Source organism: Phascolarctos cinereus, unplaced genomic scaffold, assembly GCF_003287225.1.
Source record: "Phascolarctos cinereus isolate Bilbo 61053 unplaced genomic scaffold, phaCin_HiC Scaffold_2;HRSCAF=192, whole genome shotgun sequence".
NCBI lineage: Eukaryota > Metazoa > Chordata > Mammalia > Diprotodontia > Phascolarctidae > Phascolarctos > Phascolarctos cinereus.
This window is the reverse complement of record NW_027555625.1, coordinates 141,405,077-141,425,608: the sequence shown is the minus strand read 5'-3', so window position 1 is coordinate 141,425,608 and position 20,532 is coordinate 141,405,077. Positions and strand designations below refer to the sequence as shown.

General features: G+C 41.4%; 1 protein-coding gene across 3 annotated transcripts in view; it reads left to right on the top strand.

Annotated features, from left to right (window-relative positions):
• The first annotated feature begins 2,339 nt into the window (after positions 1-2,339).
• BIN3 (bridging integrator 3) overlaps positions 2,340-20,532 on the top strand; it is a 43,831-nt gene continuing 25,638 nt past the window's right edge. Inside the window, exons 1-2 of one of the 3 annotated variants that reach the window (XM_020975771.2) lie at positions 2,340-2,460; positions 20,112-20,160. In XM_020975771.2, the coding sequence (XP_020831430.1) occupies positions 2,453-2,460; positions 20,112-20,160 (57 nt within the window). In that variant the 5' untranslated portion in view covers positions 2,340-2,452. The remainder of the gene's footprint in view (positions 2,461-20,111; positions 20,161-20,532) is intronic. The other 2 variants (XM_078149645.1, XM_078149644.1) reach the window with 2 other exon arrangements.

Here is a 20,532-nt window from a genome sequence, read left to right as displayed (position 1 = left end):
GATCCCCTTTCTCTCTGGGCTTTTGTGACACTGTTTTCTCTTGGCTCCTGGGTTCCTTTCCAGTCTCCTTTGCTCTGTCCGGGGCCTTCTCTTCTCCCTCTCTCTCTCCATTTTCTCTCTTTGGTGACTTCATTAATTTCCACTGGATGCAGATGGCTCTCAAGTCTACATATCTGGCTCCAGTTCTGAATCCTCTGCCTATTAGAAATTTCTAACGGATGTCCCCTAGGTATCTCAAATTCAATATGGAGAAAATAAAGCTCTGTTTTGGACATCAACTTCTCTCTTTCTATAAAGGGTACCACCATCTTTCCAGGCACCCAGGTTCCTAATCTGAATCATGCCTGGCTCCTCACTCTCCCTAACCACATGTCCATTGATATGTTAAATCTTGCTACCTCCACAACATCTCTGAAATCTGCCCCTGCTCTACTTCCAAGCATCCACTAATAAGTAACATTTGTTTAGAGCTAAGTGCTTTATAATTATGATGTCATTTAATTCTCACAGCAACCCTGGGAGGTAATAATAACAACAACAATTATTAGTATTATAGCTAAATTTACATAGTGCTTACTATGTGCCAGGCACTGGGCTAAGCACTTTACAATTACTATCTCACCTGATCCTCACAACAACCATGGGAGGTAAGTGCTATTATCACCCCCATTGTACAGATGAAGAAAACTGAGGCAGGCAGTGGTTAAATGACTTGCCCAAGGTCACACAGTTAGTAAGTGTCTGAGGCTGGATTTGAACTCCCATCTTCCTAACTCTCCACTGCACCCCCTAGCTGCCATGACCCTATCTCAGCCTTCATTGCTGTTGCTCTGACATGACATTCCATTCCATCTCATGCACAGGTTCTTCTGCTTGCCTGGAATGCTCTCCCTCCTCATGCCCACATCTTAAAACCCCTTGCTTGTTACAAAGCACAGCTCAAGTGCTACCTCCCACGAAAGACCTTTCCTGATCCTCCCAGCTGTTATATACCCTGTAATTTACTTTCCAGATATTTTCTGTAGACTTAAATGAGTATGTTTCCCCTGATAGATTAGAAACTCCTTCAGTTGGGGACTGCATTATGTTGTCTCTGTCTCCCCAGTACATTGCTTGGAACGTAGTAGTATGCCCTTAATAAGTTCTTGTTGAAGGATTTGACTGAAACACCATTTCCTGCAGGAGACCTCATTATTCTTTTGAAATTGCTTTCTTCAAAGTTACCAGAGACCCCTTCATTGCAAAATGATAGCCTTTTCTCAATGTTCAGCCTTTTACTCTCTCTGCAGCATCTGAGACTCATCTGCTCACCTTCCCCCACAGGGAAGTCATGGATTATCAGTGTTCTCCCTCACCAAAATGAGTTTTACTTATTATCTATCACTGTTATCTACTAATTAATTAATATTATCTATTTACTTATCTGTGTCCATGTTGCCTCCCCCCCCCCCAGTAGATGTAAGCTTCTTTTTCAGGCAGAGGTTATGTCCTTTATATGTTTCTAGTGCATAGCACAGTGCCTGGCATTTTGCAGGCACTTAATAAATGATTACTTAATGAAAACAACAAAGTAATAAAGATAATTGTGTGCAATCCATTGCTCCAACTTCTGCAATAACCTAACAATCCCTTAACCCTCCAATTCCCCACTTTCCATGGCACTCTATTCGACTTTATCAGTGAACCTGGAAAATGATCCCTGAACCCCGATATGAAGGATGACAATAATAATGACTAACTCTTTTACCTAAAGGTCTGTAAAAGTGCTTTACACATGTTAAGTCATTTGATCCTCACAACAACCTCGTAAAGTAGGGGCTATTATTATCCTCATTTTACAGATGAGAGGTCTAATGACTTGTCCAAGGTCACACAGCTACGCAGAATTTGGACTTTAGGTCTTCTTGACTCTAGGTCCAGCCTGCGACCCCTCGCTGTCCCTTCCTATCGCCCTCTCTTCTAACTCGGGCTCAACCTCTACCTCCGAAGCTCCGCAGAAACCAGGGTTGCCTTCCTCTTCCTCCTCCTCTTCTTTTTTTTTTTGCACTGCATACAGTAAGCGCTTAATAAATGCGTGTTGTGCTTTACTGCATTGTCGCATTCATTTCTGCAGCTGGAGAACCTGAGGCAAGGAAGAGGCATGAGAGCGTGTACAGGGACAGCTTAAAGGAGCCAGCGGGAGCCTGCACTAGGACAGGGCAGGATCGCAGAGATGTAGACGATAGATTCCGCAGCGAAAGGGTTACTAGGTAACCACGTTAGGTTCCACCCCTTACGTGCCCCGGTACCGACCCCCCCCGCCGCGCCATGCGCACCGCCTCTCTTCCGGGAGTGTCTCATTCGTCACTTCCTGGAGACGGCCCGAATCCGGAAGTGGCCGTGGCAAAGCGGGCTGAGGGCTGAGGCCTGGGCCGGGGCCGCAACGCGCGGCTCAGACACCGGGGCCGCCGCCATGAGCTGGTGAGTGAGACCCAGTGGATTCCACCTCGAGCTTCCTTAGGCTTCCCCTCGTGCCTCATGCCGCACTTCGCCTCTGAGTCCCCGAATGTCCCCTACCCCCGGCTGGGATGCCCCGCCCCCCTTCCGGGGTCTCCCGACCGAGCTTCTCCCCGCCGGCCGGCGGTAGGCTGGCCCCGTCCGGGAGCAGGCCTCTGGCGCTTCTGCGAAGTTTCCCCGAGAAGTGCAGGAAACGGATTTGGTGAAAGGAGCTACCCCGTCCCCGGAGGCTGGGTAGCTGCGAGCCAGGAACCTTGTAGAGGGATAAGACCCGATCGATAAGATGATCCCCGAGCCCCCTTCCATTTCTGTGATCTTATGTCCTGTGAATGGCTTGGCCCTAGCGGGGTGGGGGCTGAGTTGGACCTTGTCACCTCTTGGGTCCCAAACCACACTTTGCCCAGACCGCTAAGAATAATTTTAATAACCTTTTACGAAGTCCATCATGAAATCATCTCTCTAGAACCAGAAGAAACCTCGGAAGCCACCTAATCCAACCCTGTCATTTTACAGAGGAGGAAGCTAAGGCCAAAGGAGGTTAAATGGCATTTTAAGTGACTTGCCTGAAGGTCACACAAGTATTAATTAAACTGTCATCCTACTACAGAGCCAATGCTCTTTCCATTGTACCACCCTGTCTTTTGTATGGAGAGAAGCTGGTGAGGTACATAGGGTCTGTGTTGATATCCCCATTTTTCAGATGAAGAGACTGAGGCCCCTAGGAAATAACTTGTCCAAAGACACACTGCTGGTAATTGTCAGGACTGAGGCCATCATTTCTTGACTCCAGGTCCTAGGCCCTTTTTCATGTAACCAGGCCTCCAAAATTCACCCTTCCTAAGCAGACTAATCATTTAGAAAAGGAGTTTAAAGAGAATCTCACAACCCTAGAGCTGTACAGCAGTAGTCTTAAATGTATAGCACTGTTATTCTAGTACCGTCTAGATCTTTGTATTTATTCTCAAAAATATAGTAAAACCCATATAAATATATAAACACATATATATAAACACATACATACTATATGAACAAAGTGTCAGAGGTCTGAATAACTGTTAAGGTCCCTATTCTGCAGTACTTCTAGCCCTTATTTGCTACTTCATTTGATAATGTTTTATACATAGTAAGCCTTTGATGATTGATTGACTTTGGGACTCCATTTGGGCAAAGCAGGTTGTTCTTTGTATGCTGGATTAATTTTTGTTCTTGGAACAAGACTTTTGTTCTTGGAAGAGAGACCTTTTACCCCTCCTTACCCTCTTATATTTTATTGAGACTTTCAGGAACCTTCCTGCCTAGTTGTCAGCTTTACTGAGCCTTGCCTTTGGCCAAGACCTTTGTGCCTAGAGTATAAGAGTAGGAGAACTGTCCATAAAGCATTTTAGATAAGTTCATTAGCCATAGAGAGGTTTGAATGTACATTCTTTTAAGGGCTAGTTATAGACTATTTCTCTGCCTGGACATTTGAAACTGAACTCTTCCTAGAAGCAGCTGATGTACTAACAAACATCAGGAACAGATTTGTAGTATGAAATCCAAACCACTTTTGATTACCTTTCTCCTTGCTGTGTTATGATGTGTGTGCAGATACTGAACTGACAGCCCAAAGCAGATTCGGTAGAGCCCCAAGTAATAACCTAATAAGCCCCTCCAGGAATTGCTTCTTTTTCTAATGTCCTTTCCTGCTAGAGGCCAATTGCAGGCCTTTACCTAGAAAAGTTAATGTTCCAGTCCTGTTAGAACCAAATCACAGCCTCTTCTGCCTGCCTGTCAGACAGACAGTGATAGGACAGGGATATTCTTCCTCAGCGGAATCAGTTTCTTAGAGTGTAGCCTCATCTTCCTTCTATGGATAGTTCATCCCTACTTAGCACATTATGAATTTCCTGTTTTCTCAAGGTTAGAACCAGAAAGGGCAGTTGCCTTGTAGTGCTCAGAGTATAATTTACAAATCAAACAGAACTCATCTTTACTTCTCTACCTGGGAGAAGATTACTGAGTGAGAGAGGTTCTTTGGGGAAGTTCTCAAGGAAGTTGTTTTTATCTTTCTCACTAAGAAGAACATTCTGTAAAAGTGAGGCTGTAGCCCCGGGTTTTTGAGGTCTTTTAGGAGAAGAGGACAGTGTGTGAGTAAGTGCTGCTGTAGGCACAGAAAAGAATGCTGTCATAGGCCTATACTACCACATTTTCAAGCCACCTCTTGTACCCTGCCTTATAAGACTGTGCTAAAGAGAGCAGCTTTGTCTCCCAAAGCTGAGATTTGTCTCTCTTCCCTTTAGACTTAGCTCACGTCATCTCTTGCGTGGACCTTGACCCTTTCCCCCTGAAAGGGGAACAGCTCTGGTGACCAGGCATACAATCACATTCAGTTTCCTGGCTCAATGGCTGGCACAGGGAGCCAGGGTTTGCTCTATCTGATTCATGCATGGAACTGTTTTCCTGCTCCTGGAATCAATCTCTTCATTCACCAAAGCCTGGAATTCCAGGGGTGGGAAAAATGGCCAGAGTGACGTACAGCCACCATGGGAGGCATTAGCCCAAGGTCAAGTTCACCAAGCTCAGGGGATGTGCCAGCCATTAGTGAGTGAGATATAGGGCATTGTGAGCATGGCTCCCTGAGGGAAGCCATTGTTCTGGGCCAAGCTGCGATTTCAAAATGTCATGGTGAAAAATGTCCAACATTAGTGCCCTTTGCACACTGGGTTTAGCATAAAGATCTAATGGCCTTTGTTCCCAACTTCCTCTATGCAGGCGGCCCGCCCACCCCCCTGTTTGTTTAGTTGGTGTGTGCCCTCCTTCAAAGACCATCCATTTCTAATCAAGATGGCCCAGGAGTCTGAGCATCTAGCTAAGAGGAAGACACTGGGGACTCAAGTCTTCACTCCGTTATTCACCATGTAGCCCCAAACCAGATTCTCTGTCTATTTCCTTGTCTCTGATACAGAGTAAATACCTTCTTCCCTAAGGAGTGAGTTAAAATTAAGTAGAATTAAGTTTTGTAATTGAGTTTACCATGACACCTTTCTCTGAAACCTTAAAGATCACAGATAAGATTAGGAGAAAGAAACCTTGGAGGAGAGACAGTCAGACTTGTCCTGTACAAAGGTTTATGGATGCCCTGGAAGGTTAACTCAAAAGAAAGTGTTAGTGTAGTGTGAGTGAAGTACTTTAACCCTGGGAAATAGGAGGCATGAGCTCAAGCCCTGGTTTAGTTGCTAATTGTGGGTCCTTGGCCAAGTGAACCTGACTTTATACTCAGCTTAAGAGCAGAAACTGTTTTTTGCCTTTCTGCCGACACTTATCATGGTACCTGGCACATAGTAAACACTTAATAAATATTGATTGACTGACTCTACCACATATGCAGTTTGTGAGAATAAACAAGACTACATCTGCATGCTTTTAATTTCTTAGAGGAATATCATTTGATTAGATTAATCCTAATACTGGTAATTGCTAGTGGCTTTTTCCAAGTGTACCTATTTAAAATGACAGATTGATTGAAAAAAAGGGAAAAATCTAAATACCAAATATTCATGTCTAAGAGCTGAGGCTCAGTTACGTTAGGCAACTAGGTAGCACAATGGATAGAGTGCTGGACTTGGAATTATGAAGTTTAAATCCTGATTGAGACACTTAGCTGTATGATCCTGGGCAAGTCACTTACCCTGTCAGCCTCAGTTTTCTCATCTGTAAAATGGAGATAATAGGACTTTCCTCGCAGGGTTGTTGTGAAGATCAAACAAAATAGTATATATAAAACACTTAGCAAACCTGAAAGTGCTGTGGAATTGGTATGTAAATGGCTATTATTAGCTCTCTCGCTATGGCTCTACTATAGGACTGGGTAGAAGTTAAGAGTATAGGCATGACCCCCTTGCCCCCAAGCTAAGGTTCAAAAGGAAGAAGCTGTACAGATGCCATCGTGATACCTAACACCCTGCGTTTACCAAGTGGAACTGCTCATTCCCTCATCTCGTGATAAAGATTCAAATGATACCTATATCATGAAGCTTTTCCTTTATTCTCCTCTCCTCTCACTAAATGTGGTCTCACCCTTCTCTGAACTCCTCCTATGGCATTTCACCCATCTCTTGTGGCATTTATCACATTCTGCTTTTTGCTATAGTGATCTGAATCAGACCAACTGTACTTCCTTTTTGACAGAGCTGCCAGAAAGATAGATGAATAGAATGCTGTAGACATAAATATACCTGGATTTTCAGCAAGGCATTTGGCACGTTTCTCCTGATATCCTTTTAGACTGGAGGGAAAGCTGTGGACTGGGCATGGTTAGGTGGATTCAGACCTGACTAAGCTACTTGACCCAAAGAATAGTAGTTAATGGTTTGATGTCAGCCTGGGGGAGGGCTCTGGGAGGGTGACTCAGAGCTCTGGCCTTGGCCTTTATGTTCAGTGTTTTTATCAGTGGCAAGGATGAAGGCAGAGATAGCATGCTTAGCAAGTTTTAAGAGGACACGAAAGTGGGAGGGATGGCTAGTATGTTAGATAACAGAATCAGGATCCAGAAAGATTGCAACAGGGTTGCAAAAATGAACTAAAGAAATTTAGTAGGAATAAATATGAAGTTCCATGCTTGGGTTAAAAACTTGAGTGAACAAGTTCAAAGTGTGGAAGGGGTGGCTAAAAAAGTTTGTGTGAAAAGGGAAGTTTTTAGTTGGACAGCATGTTCAATGTGCTGTGCCTGCCAACAAAGCTAATGTGATCCTAGGCCACATTAACTGAAGTATAGGATCCAGAACAAGGAAGGTTTATCATCCTGATGTTTTTGTTGCTTCTCAGAACACATCTGAAGTATTGTGTTAGGTTCTGAGTGCCACATTTTAGGAAGGACATTGATGACCTGGGGAGCATATAGAGAAGAGTGACCAGGACATCGAAGAGATTCAGGACCCACTCAGGGTCCAGTTAAAGACACTGGGTGTGTTTAACCTGGAGAAGACTTAGAGGGAACATGATAGGTCTTTAGGTTTTTGGAAGGTTGTGTTGTGGAGAGTGTTAGACTTGTTTTATTTGGCACCAGATTGCAGAACTAGAATCAGTCGATGGGAGTTGCAGAGGCCGATTTTAGCTCAATGGTTGCTCCCTCAGAAAGTAGTCATTTTTCTAGAGGAGAATGGAGGGCCACTTGCCAGGAATGTTGCTCAGGTGTGGATTAGATTAAGTGAATTCTGAGCTGCCTTCCAACTTTTATATTCTGTAGTTCCATGCACTGATTCCATGGTGATTTACCAGAGATGAAATGGGCTAGATGACCTAAAGTCCTTTCATAAGGTTACCCTCAGTCTGTCATTCTAAAGCCAACTGCCGTGGCATGGATCCATCTGGTGCACGATAAATATTTGTGAATGATGAATACTGTTACTATTTGGGAAGTTAAAGTAGGGAAGAGAACAGCTTTGTCCATATCCAGTAATTTTGCAGCACTCTTCTCTGGCCTTTGGGGTCTCCCCACCTAGGGATCCCAATATAGTGTAGTTTTTTCTGCTTTATTTGTAACCAAAGGTGAAAGGACGTTTTCTAGGTTATGGCCCTGGGGTGAATGGGGATGGAGGGGGAACCAAAGTATTTGAGTCTTAGTGTTAATCAGTAATCAATAAACATTTATTTAAATGCCTACTTTATGCCCGACATGTGCTAAGCACTTTACAAATATAATCTCATTTGATCTTCACAACAACTCTGCAAGGACAGTGCTATTATTATCCTCATTTTACAATTGAGGAAACTGAGGCAGACAGAGGTCAAGTGATTTACTCAGTGTCACACAGCTAATAGAGACTAGATTCAAACCCAAGTTTTCCTGATTGTGAGCTCCTTAAGGGTAGAGACTGTTTTTTGCTTTCTTTGTATCCTCAGCTGCTTAGCACAGTGCTTGGCATATGGTAAGCCCTTAATAAGTGCTTGTTGACTGATTCCAGGCCCAGCACTCTATCCACTTATGCTACCTAGCTGCCTCTCTCTCGGCCTCCATTCTTCATCTATAAAATGATAAATTCAGACTAGATGGTTTCTGGGATCCCTTCCAGATCTAAATCTATCATCCTATAAGTAGGAGAGTTATAATTCAAACCCATGTCCCCTGCATCTAAATCCAGTACTTCCCATTGTACCTGATGCTTCTCCAGCCAATTTATCTAATCAGCTAACTTCAAAATAGAGTGCTGGGCCTGGAGTCAGGAAGTCTCATCTTCTCGAGTTCAAATGTGGCCTCAGATATTTACTAGCTGTGTGACCCTGGGCAAGTCACTTTACCCTGTTTGCCTCAGTTCCTCATCTGTAAAAGTGAGCTGAAGAAGGAAGTGGCAAATCACTCCAGTATCTTTGCCAAGAAAACTCCAAATGGGTCATAAAGAGTCAGACATGACTGAAATGATTGAACAACAAGAAGTATTTATGTAAGGAGAGAGGTGAAAGAAGGACATTCTGGCAGGGGAGACTAGAAATATGCAAGAAATATCAGGGAGAGTGAGGAGTTATATTTAGAATTGTAAGGAACATTGGAGATCACCTGTTCTTATCTCCTCACTTTACAGATAAGAAAACTGACATCTAGAGTACAGTGACTTCTACCTTATTCCAATTCATTCTGATGTCCAGAGAAATTAAGTGGCTTGCTACCTTACCCATATCTATCTCTGCTCAAGCCAGATGGAAAGGCAGTACATTATAAAGGAAACAGCAGTAAACGTGCTATCACTTGAGATGTATGTTCAAATCCTGCCTCCTGTACTTATTAGTTGTGTGACCATAACCAAGCCAGTTAATCTCTCTCAGCCTCAGTTTCCTGATGGAGGAATAGCAGTACTTACTTATCTCACAGGATTATTGTGAAGATCAAAAGAAATAATGTTGGTAAAGTTTTTTTCATACCTTAAAGCATTATATAAATGTCAGCCCCAGGTCACACAGGTAGTAAGTAGCAGAGCAAGAATATGAACCTAATTCTTCTGATTCCAAATCCAGTAGCCTTTCTGCTCTACCACATAGCCTCTCCAGTCTAGCTTGGGCAGAAAACAATTTGAATGGAGAAGTGGAAGATAACATTAGAAAGATACATTGGGGTCAAATTATCAAGGGTCTCAAATGCCAGGATTCTTTGGGACTTCATCCTATACATGTTGGAATGCCATTGAAGGTTTTTTAGGATGGGATGGATATGATACAAACTGTGTATTGAAGCACATGATAAGTTCATAATAAATGCTTTTCATTCATTTGTAATCTGGGAGTATGTGTATGATGGATTATACTGTGAGTGGAAATAGGCAGACCACTTAGGAGGCTAGACTAGACTACAAGCTTTCTTTGATACCAACTAAATGAACATATGGTGGCAGGGGGAATTGTTTTTATTTTTAAAAATTTATAATGATGGAGAGAAGAAAGAACCAGGCAACCAAGAGGTTATGTCCATGTTGTTTATGGAAACCTGTACTGTGGGTTTGGAAACTGGTCAAGCACAGCCTTGGCAACACCATCTCTGATGACTGTCTTCCAGTTTCACTGAAGCAACATTCTTGGCCAGAATGTCTTGTTTATTGCAACTGGAAGAAAGCTTCAGCCTCCCATGGCTGGTGTAGATTTGACTCTTAGCACTCTGAGCTGGCTTCTGGTCCCATAGGTCAACCCTGGCTGAACCAAACACAGTTTCCAGAATCAGGGATAAGGTAAAGGTGTTGTACCTGCAGCATGTGCCACAAGCATGCTTCTAGAACTGGCTCTACAATAGGAGCCCATCCTTTCTACCTCTACTGGCTACTCTACCTCTACTCGTAGCTACTGGGGATACCGCCTAGTTGGGAGGAGTGAGAACAGATCGTAGTACCAGAACTAAAAGCTGCATGATTCTTTCTGGAGTCCTTAGAGTATAAAAGGAGTCAGGCCAGCTAGATCTGATCCCTTGCTCAACTATTGACTTGCCAAGTGAACTAGTTCATTTCTATTTCAGTTTCCCCTTCTGTAAAGTAAATTTCTCTATAAAAGATCATTTCCCTTATACATACTGTTTCTTAGAGTTGTGAGAATAAATGTGATCATATCTATAAAACCATAGGATCATAGATTTAGGGCTGGAAGGAATCTGAGAGGTCAGTGACTCAAACCCCTTCACTTTGCAGATGAGGAAACTGAGGCCCAGAGAGATTAAGTGACTTGTCCGGGGTCACACAACTACTGTGTGTCTGAGAGTATTTGAACCTAGGTCTTCCTGACTCCAAAACCAGGACTGTATCTACTACACCAGTGGTGTCAAACTCAAATAGAAACGGGGGCCCCTAAACCACACATAAGGATCCTTGGGGGACACCTATTGACCTAATTTTAAAATATAAAATTATGCGTGTTTTATTGTATTTTTGTTTATTTTGTTAATTGTTTCCTAATTACATTTTAATCTGGTTCGGCTGCACTTGGGAGTTTTGCAGGCTGCATTTTTGACATTTCTGCACTACACCATAATATCTATGACTTTCTCAAGACAACTACAAGAAAACACAGATTGCCTTTTTTTTTCTTTTTTTAGTGATCTGCCATCTTCATCTTCCTTCATTTTCTTTACTTCTTGATTTTCTCACTTGGTAATTCCAGCAGCAAAAATTTTGTCATTGGGTATTTTCTTTCTCTATAGTGTCTCTTTCGACAAAGCCCTATATGTACTTCTATAGCTTTAATGGCCAACTCTGTGAAGATGACTCCGAAAGCTCTAGCTTTACCTCTGGCCTTTTCCCTGAGTTCCAATCCCTAATTTCCAACTTCCTGTTGAATATCCTCAACTGAATATTACCCCATACTCAATCTGTCCAAAACTGAATTCATCACCGTTCGTCTACTCTGCACCCCAAATCTTCCCTTTCTTCCAGTTTCTGTGTTTCATTAAGCATGTTGCTGCCACCACCATTCTCCCAATTACCCAGACTCAGAACTTCTGAGTCCTCTTTGAGTGATCCCTCACTCCTAACATAGTCAGTTGCCAAGTCCTGTTGTTTCCCTCTTCTGTCTCTCTCCAGTACTTCCTACTGTCACCATTTTAATTCAGGCCTTCATTACCGCTTTGCTTTAGTCTATTTTAGTAGCCACCTTGTTGACTACTAAATATAATATAGCCTTCATAGCCTGTCATTCAGCATCCTTCATAGTCAGATTCCATCCTGCCTTTGCATCTTTATTTCACACTGCTCCATGTCACATACTCTACATGACCAAACTGGGCTTCTATTAGAGTGCTCTATCACCTCTAGGCATTTGTGCTCTTTATTCCATAACCTAACTTATGCTCTTTCTCTTCAAGCACCAGTTCAGGTGCTGTCTTTCCTGAAAACCTCCTTTGAGCCTCCTTCAGATAGAGTCGCATTGTTTTTTCCTTATGTGTATATGTGCTTTTTCTCATCTACTAAACTGTGCTCTCTATGAGGGTAAGTACTATCTTTCTCACCTTTATATCTTTTCTCTGCCCTATGTGTAGCGTAGTGCCTTGTTATAATGTGAATTAAATTAACCTGACTACCTAGGAAACAATCTCCATTCTGTTTCAAACTGTTAGCTTGGTCCAGGCAAAAGTGAATTTTGGGACAAGTATTTACCTGTGAAACAAGAAAATATGCACCATGCCAGATCCGTAGTAAGAACTTGTTGACCTGTTGACAATCCCGTGTGTCTTGGACACAACTCACCTTTAGCACTACAGAAAGAGCTCCAGACTGGGAGTCAGGGAGTCCAGGTCTTCCACTGAGTAGCTGAACAAGTCATTAAAGCTGTTTGGACCTCCATTCCAGCCTCCCCAAAGAGGGAGAAAGGGAGAGACAAGTTGGATTAAATCAAGGGCTCTTAAACTGGAGTCCTTTTTTTAAGCTATTTTAATATAAGTTGATTTCCTTTGTCATCCTGTGTATTTGATTTTATGCATTTAAAAACATTACTCTGAGAAAGGGTTCATGAATTTCATCAGATTGCTAAAAGGTATCATAACAGGAAAAAGATTAAGAACCCCTGCATTAGATGATTACTAAGGCCTCTTCCAGCTCCAGGCTCCATGATGTAGTGAAAAGAGTTGCGTGATCTTGAGAGCCTCAGCTTTCTCATCTATAAAATGGAACTAATATCTATAGTGCTGATTTGATGATGTAATTGGATTGTTGTAAGAATCAAATTAGCTAATATTTATAAAGTGCTTTGCAATCCCAAAAGTACATGTCAACATATTCTACCTCCATTTGGTAAATACTGCTAATGTTCCCTTTTGCAATGGGTATCTGTCATGCTGGTGGTTGTTTGGGGGAGGGGAGCTGAGGTGGGCTGTAGGTACTGTTGCCATGGACACTGACACAGAGCATGATACTATTTAATTCCAGCCAAAACTTTTCCGACTTAGGGGTGGCTGGACTTTTCTTGTTCCTTTGGCAGTCTGACCAGCCAATGCTTTCAAACAGGGAAGCTGGAACTTAATAGAGAGCTGTTACTGTGGTTCTAGATATTTCTTAAGTAACCCTAAGGCTACCAGAGAAGTTGTTTGTTTTTTTGCCATCCATTTGCCAGTGAGAAGGTATCTCTGGTAGAGTAAGTTATGAACCAGAGATAGTAAACCTGAAGATAAGAGTGACCCTGAGGTTTGTTTAGTTTTGTTTTGGGAGAAGCAGGGAAGGACATTGATGGAGGTGGGTAGAAGAAGGGGTAGAAATTCTGTCCAGACAGCAAAAACCTAATTCTTCAACCTATTTCTTACCTACTTTCCTGCTCCTGGCGAGATAGTAAGTAAGCCCAGATCACTCCCCAGGAATAACCAGTCTTCAGCCATTATGGACTGCCTCATGCTCTTTGCTCAGCTCTAGCCCCCTACTCATTAGAGGTCAAATTGTACCACTTGTCCAGCCAGGGACAGCAAAAGTTCATGGGATGAGATAGACTGAATCATGTACTTCTTTATGAAAAATAATTTTAGGGGACTCCCTACTCCCAGTCCAAACTTAGGGACACTTCATGCTCAGTGGCCAACAAAAGCTGATAGAAGCTGGGAGAAGATGGTTAGGATTTAATTAACTTATTAATACACTTGATGAAGAAAAAGGAGAATTTTCCAAAGAAAATAGGTGTCAAGAAATCAGATTGAAATCAGGGAACTCTGTGCTGTCTGAGCATCTCTTTTGTCCTTGCCTCTGCAATAGAGAAGAAAGAGGAGGGGACAAGCAAAAAGATTGAGAAACCCCGCAAGTTGAAAATGCAAAAGAGCTGTTTTTGTAAATAGATATTACACAAGAGCAGTTTTTTTGGAAAGGTTTTACCGAGACAGACAAAATTAGCCAACTGGCATCATGCTGCTAATAAAGATATTTACTGTTTGAAAAAGTATATTTGTAGCTTTGGAGAACATCCTGTTGACTTTTCTTTGTTTTGAAAGAAAATAGAATCTCTTTTTTCCTTTTCCCTCTTTGCACACATAGAAGTTGGGTTTTTTGGTTTTGTTTTAGGTAAGGGGGTGGGGATGTAAGAAATAGTTGTGAAAAATGTTTTTCCCTGTTGGGCAGCTGCTCCTGCCCTCTGGAACCCACATTTATGAACTGGAGAGCAAGGCAGAGTGGGGAATTTCACTCCACACTCATTTGTAAGCTCTTGATTTCTCTCAGTCCAATGAAGTTCTCTAGGTAATAGCAAACTGTCCTCTTCCTGAGCCTCTGTTTCCTCTTCTGTAATACGAAGAGGAAAATCCAAGTAGAATGTAAATTTCTTAAAGGCAGGGACTTATAAAAAAAAATTCCCAGTACTTATCCATGTTGGGAAATTAATAAATGTTTGTTGAATTAAATCTAATTAAATCCATGTACCTTTTGTGTTTTCCTTGAGTGCTATGAGGATTAATAAATAATGTCCCCCTTGAATTACTATGAGCTTCTCCATACACTGGAGTAAGAGTTCCTTCAAAGCCTACCATGAGCACATAAGTTCTATGTGTTCTAGCTGTGTCAAGCATGGTCATTCTTCCCCAGAATCCTGGGATGTTGTTACCCTGGCCTCACTTTTTCCAGAGCAGCTGTTATTCATCAGGAAGACTTTGCATTCCCAAAGGGGAGCAGAGTCAAAACTTCACTTCAAACACCATGGAAACCACAGAGATAGATTGAGGAAATTATAGAAGGTTATATTGAATCTATAGTTGTTCTTTCCTCCTTCCTTCTTTTGACACACCACCAGTACTACCAGTGGGGTCTTTATCTCAATTTCTCTAGCAAAAGATTTCCAGTTTCTCTACAGTAAGGTGTATATTCCCATTTTCAGGCCAGTCCTATGACAGAGTATGTGTATATATCTTCTATTTGGCAGCTTCTAAATGAATCAAGAATGTTCCTTTATTTGATATTTCCTCTCTTGAATCTTTTTATGTGTTTTCCCTTGTCTTACTCTGATGATTTTACCAGCTCTCATTTTTCAGACTGAAAGCTAGCCCCCTGCCCTGAGTAGCAGCCGAGTGCTTGGTCTTCAGATCCCAAGAGAGCCATCTTTTCTGAGTATTTGTTGCTCCTACTTCTCTTAAGACCCAAAATGCAGTGTTGTTGCATCATTTTTACTTCATCTGGGAGCAGCAGTTCTTTATAAGCATGGAATGACTTAGGAAACTACATAAGTAGTTCCTGTGGAGAATCTCATTCACTTAACATTTTTTTGGAATGGCTACTCGGTATTTGCCCAGTACTATATGAGACTCTGGAAAATAAAAACAAGCATAATACCTGAATCCTGCCCTTGAGATACTTAGTCTCATAATTAAGGAGATGAGATATGTGTATTTCAAAAACCAAGCGAGTCATGTGATAAATGCCAGGTGAGTAGTATAGGCAGTTCTTAGGAGTAAACAGAGGGAGGGAATCACTGAGGTTGATGTGATAAGAGAGTTGTGACTTGAGAAAGATTATGCAGCGTGGGTTTTGGGTGGACAGAAAAGAGATGGGAAGGCATTCTGAGGGAGCAGGAGGTTCCTGTGAGTAACTGGGTCAGCATGGTTAGAACAGAAGCTTTTCACTGAAGAACAGTGAGAAATAGGCTAAGAATCAAAGAATATTATAGCTGGACAAGACCATAGAGGTAATTTAGTGCCATCCACTAGCTGTGCCCAAAGTCATGGTGAGGCAGTAGCAAGCCACGTCTCAAACCCAGGTCTCCTGACTCTTAAGCCAGGGCTTTTTCTGCAGCACCTCACTCTGTCTTAAATCTGATCCCTGCCAGGCCTCTACACTGTAAACAGAGATGTTACTTCAGGTTAGGAGCCCTACCTAGACTATTGAAACCTTAAATGACAATTTAAGGAGCATGATATGAACCCCACCTTTCAGTGGTGGTGGGAGGTCCATAGGTATTACACATTGTAAGTGTTTTTCGTTTCATTTCATTTCATTTTTCATTCTGTTGATAAGATTATCTGATTTCCTGTCTAAAAACAATATTTGTTATATGAGATAGCTCTTTAGTAGGAGAAGAAGTGATACTTGGGATAACTATGATGATGTACGAAACAGAAGATATCAATAAAAACTTAATGAAAAGGTTAAATGTAAGTCTCTAATGTTCCTTAGGACTCTAAATTTATGATCCTAGCACCCAAAATAATATTTTGTATGTGATATGCACTTTATAAATGCATCTTTTATTGGCAGAAGGTTTATAGCAGAGTCCCTCTTTAAAAATATATTTATTTTATTTTTAATTTAAGAAATAAAACAATCATTTCAATAACATAATAGAACATGAAACTGCAAATTTATTATGTACAACTTGCTATTCCTTTTAAATATAAAATAAAATTATCATGTAACTTTCTTTTTTTCTTCTCTACCTCACCCCAGAGTGACTACCATTAGACACACACATACACATACACACACATATGTATATGCACATGCATATATGTGTGTGTGTGTGTGTGTGTGTATAAAATAATTTTATACCTATTTCTGTTTATCAATTCTTTCTCTGGATGCAGATAGCATCTTCCGTCATAGGGCCCTTATAGTTAAATCATGTATTTATAATAGTCAAAACGACTTAGTCACTCAGAGTTGTTATTAAAACAATATTGCTGTTATTGTATTTTTTAAAAAGGATCATGGAGTGGACTTTATCCTGCATGCAGTGGGAGACCCGTTTTCTGGACAGGGGAGTGGCATGACACAGGTAGTTTTTTAGGATGTTTAATATGGTAACGTGGAGCAGGATCAATAAAAATATGAAAACAACATCAGGCCATTGCAGTTATTGCAGGCCTGAAATTCAGTAGTGAGGCAGAAGAGTTGGATATGTTGTTATGCATATGACTTTTCCTTTATACGTAGACATTGCACCCTGCAACATCTCTGCTACCAAGAAATCTTTTCCCTGGTTGATGATAACTTTCAGCAGTGCCTTCTACCCATGGTAACCTTAACTTCTTCCCAAATCCTTGTGTTAAACATTTGACTAGGTGACTTTTCCTACCCTGTTTTTTTTTCTTTTTTTTGTCTAGAGGCAGTGGGGTTAAGTGACTTGCCCAAGGTCACACAGTTAGTAAGTGTTAAGTGCCTGAGGCTGGATTTGAACTCAGGTCCTCCTGAGTCCTGGGCTGGTGCTCTATCCACTGTGCCACCGAGCTGCCTCTACCCTATTTTTAAAAATAGTGACAAATACATTTTAAGTCAGAATCCAGATCATTAAAGCTTTCCAACCTAAGAGACTTGGATTCTAGTCATTTTGTCATTAACTGTGTGGGTTAGACAAATCATTTAGACTCTTTAGGACTGTTTTCTCATTTGTGAAATAAAGCAGTCAGACTGGATGATCTTCAGATGGCCTTCTAAAATCTAAAACTTTTATGATTATAATTCTAATCCAGCTATCAGTGATAGAGATGATAAAGAATAGAACCCAGATTCCTAACTCCCTTGTCAGGAGCACTGCTTCTCTAAGTACAAATCCATTTGAAAACCACCTTGAAATTCAATGACCCAGCTTTGCTTCTTGTCTTACTTTTCCGCTGGGTTCTCAGATTAAAATTATGTAGAGTCTGTACAAAGACTTCTAGTTCAATATCCACCCCAGCCCCTCATTTTGTTTTAAATAGATGAGGAAACCATTTCAGAGAGATGAAGAGAAGTGCCAGGAGTCACACAGTTATCAGTCTCAAAGCTGGGAGCTAGAACCCAAGTCTTCTGATTGCTAGCATGGCATCTTTTCCGCACCACAGGTCTCAAGAAAAATAGTGGCTGATCTCATAATGTTGCCCCTCTGAGGACCTTATTTGCAGTGTCACAGAAGGGGTCCTTAAAGATAGCTTTAAAGGTAGTGGCCAGCTATCTAAAACCAATATGTGGACTTTAATCCTCACCCTTTAGAAAGAATAGTTCGAAATTAGAGAAGAGTCTCAGGGGATTTTCTCACCTAGCTGTTGTCCCTCATAGCCAGTCTGAGAAAGGGAAGCAGGTTCTAATTCTCTTCCCTTCTTTATCCCTCAGCCTGATCTTTTCCTCAGTAATTATACAGTTGAGGATTATTTGTTTATAAAAGCCACGTGAATTTTGGCTGCTGCGAGGGCCAGCCAGTCCCCAAAGGGTTAACCCTCCCAAATTACTGGGCTGGGTTAACAATAAACAGGATGTCCTCCAGAAATTAAATTTAACCGCTGTGACTCAGGCTGGCCCAACCTCTCCACCGGATCGACGTCTGGGGTTATTATCGGTGGTTAATTACACTGTTGGGTTTAGAAGCAATGTTGGTCAGTTTGGACCAAATAGAACTAGGTACAGAGGAAAAGAAGTATGAGGGGGGTGGTAGAATCAGTGAGTGAACAGATAAGTTGCAACATTTGAAGCAAGAAGTTTGCATTAGAGGAAATGGGTATACTCAATAAAGCAAAGTAGAACTGAGTGGTAAGAAGTCATTAGTTCATTCTCATGCCTCCAGGGCTCTCTTGAATTTGCTCATCGATTAGGGCTGATCCCAGTGACTCCCTAGCCTATCTGATGTTAAAAACATATCTACAGTTTCAACAATTGTACCAGGAAGTGTCTTTTGCCTCCCAGCCTAAGCCTGGGTTCTAGCTTTTGCACTGATTCTCTTGTCCATCTGGTGTGATATGTGTGTTTGTGAATTTATGTGTGTATGTAGAATATACAAATAATATGTAGAATATGTACATATTAATAATAATGATGATGATGATGATGATGACGATGTCTGCCATTATATAACACTTCACAGTTTTCAAAGTACTTTTATATCCTTTCTGATTTGCTCCTCCCAACACCTCTGTGAGATAAGCAAGGTAGGTAATAGGGTCCTCATCTTACAGGTGAGAAAACTGAGGCCTTGGAAAGGTTAAAGTCACTCATGATCTAATGTTCTTTTCCACTGACTATACCTTGTCACTTCTCAGTAGGAATATTCCTTGTTTTCAGGTAGAGAACCTGAGATACAGAACGTCTTAGTAGGTCCAAAACAAGTCCCTAGAACATCCTCTCCTGCAACCCCTTTCTTTCATTGGTGAGTTCCTCAAAGGACCTCAATTTCGAGGAAGGACACAGGACCAGCCATCCTTCACTTCTCTCCCAGCTCTGCTTGTGACTTTTCCAAATTTCACCACCAGGCCCCCAAGTGAATACCTACCTTGCACCCTCCTTCCCACTTTTCAGCTCCCATTTGTGTGTCATAATGTTGTCTTCACCCATTATTATATAAGCTCCTTGAGGACAGTGATTTTCTTTTTGCTTTTATTTGTATCTATAGTGCTTGACATATAGTAAGCACTTTAAAGAATGCTTGTTGACTTGACTTAAAGACAGATTTAAGATTGAATCCCAGATTCTATTTTGAGCTTCATTTGGATCTTATCAGTTTCTACTGGGAACTTAGTTTAACCAGTCTTCCAAGTGTACCTGAGATCTGTCACTTCTATCTGGCCAGGAAAAAGAACACTTTAGATCCATGGATGCATTAGAGTCATCAGGCATCAAAGATAGTCAATACGAGTTGGTTTGTTTTTTAATAATATAAGGATTTTTAAGTATTATGATTATTAGCCTGAAACTACTGTCTTTGAAAGTTCTCATAGGTCTGGGGGCTCATGACGGTTTCATTCTTCATGAAACAGTTCCCTTTCCCCACTCCCTTTATATTTATTTAATACCATAGTGACTATCAGCAAAGATAGGGACAGGAGAATGCTCTCAAGAACCTGGATTTGAAAAAGCACTGTTTAGAAGAACATCGCCCTAAAACTAAGCCTAACTATAAGTAGCCACAAGGATATGAGATGGAAATAGCATCTTAGGTGGTAATCTACCTGCTCTCTTTCTTTATACCCCTGAAATAGGGTATTTAGAACTAGAAGAGTTCTAATCTATCCCAACCATGTCGTTTTACAGATAAGGAAACTGAGGTCCACAGAAGTAAGTGATTTGTTTATGGTCACACAGCCAGCGGTAGAGCTTATATCCAAACCTGTATCCTCTAATTCTAAATCCAGTTCTCCTTGCATGGTAAAAGATAGTTATCTAGATTTCAACAATCCACTTTATCCCCTTCCTTACAGTATTACTTTCTTCCCTGTTTCCTGTAACTTTTCTCTTTATCTCTTGTAGGATTCCATTCAAGATTGGGCAGCCCAAGAAACAGATTGTCCCCAAGACAGTGAGTAACCTAATTTCTTCCCCAAGAGCCAATCTTGCCACACATGGCCTTGTAGTGGAGCCATGACTTTGACCCAACACATCTTAGGGGTAGAAGAGAAAAGCAGCCTTTGACTCTATTCCCACTTTTGTAGATCTAAAATGTGGCTCAGGCTAAGGCCCCAAAGGTCCTCCAGTCCTGACATCTTTTCTTTCCTTGGATCAACCTATTTTGCCCCTCTCAAGAGCAGATGAATAGGGGGAATTGCAAAGGACCTGGGAAAATTACTAGCTCTAAACGAACCCATCTCCAGAAATAGGGTAGAATTTAATCATCTAAATCTAATTTGATGCAGAAAATCCAGAAGTTCTTACTAATATAATCTCTCCAGAG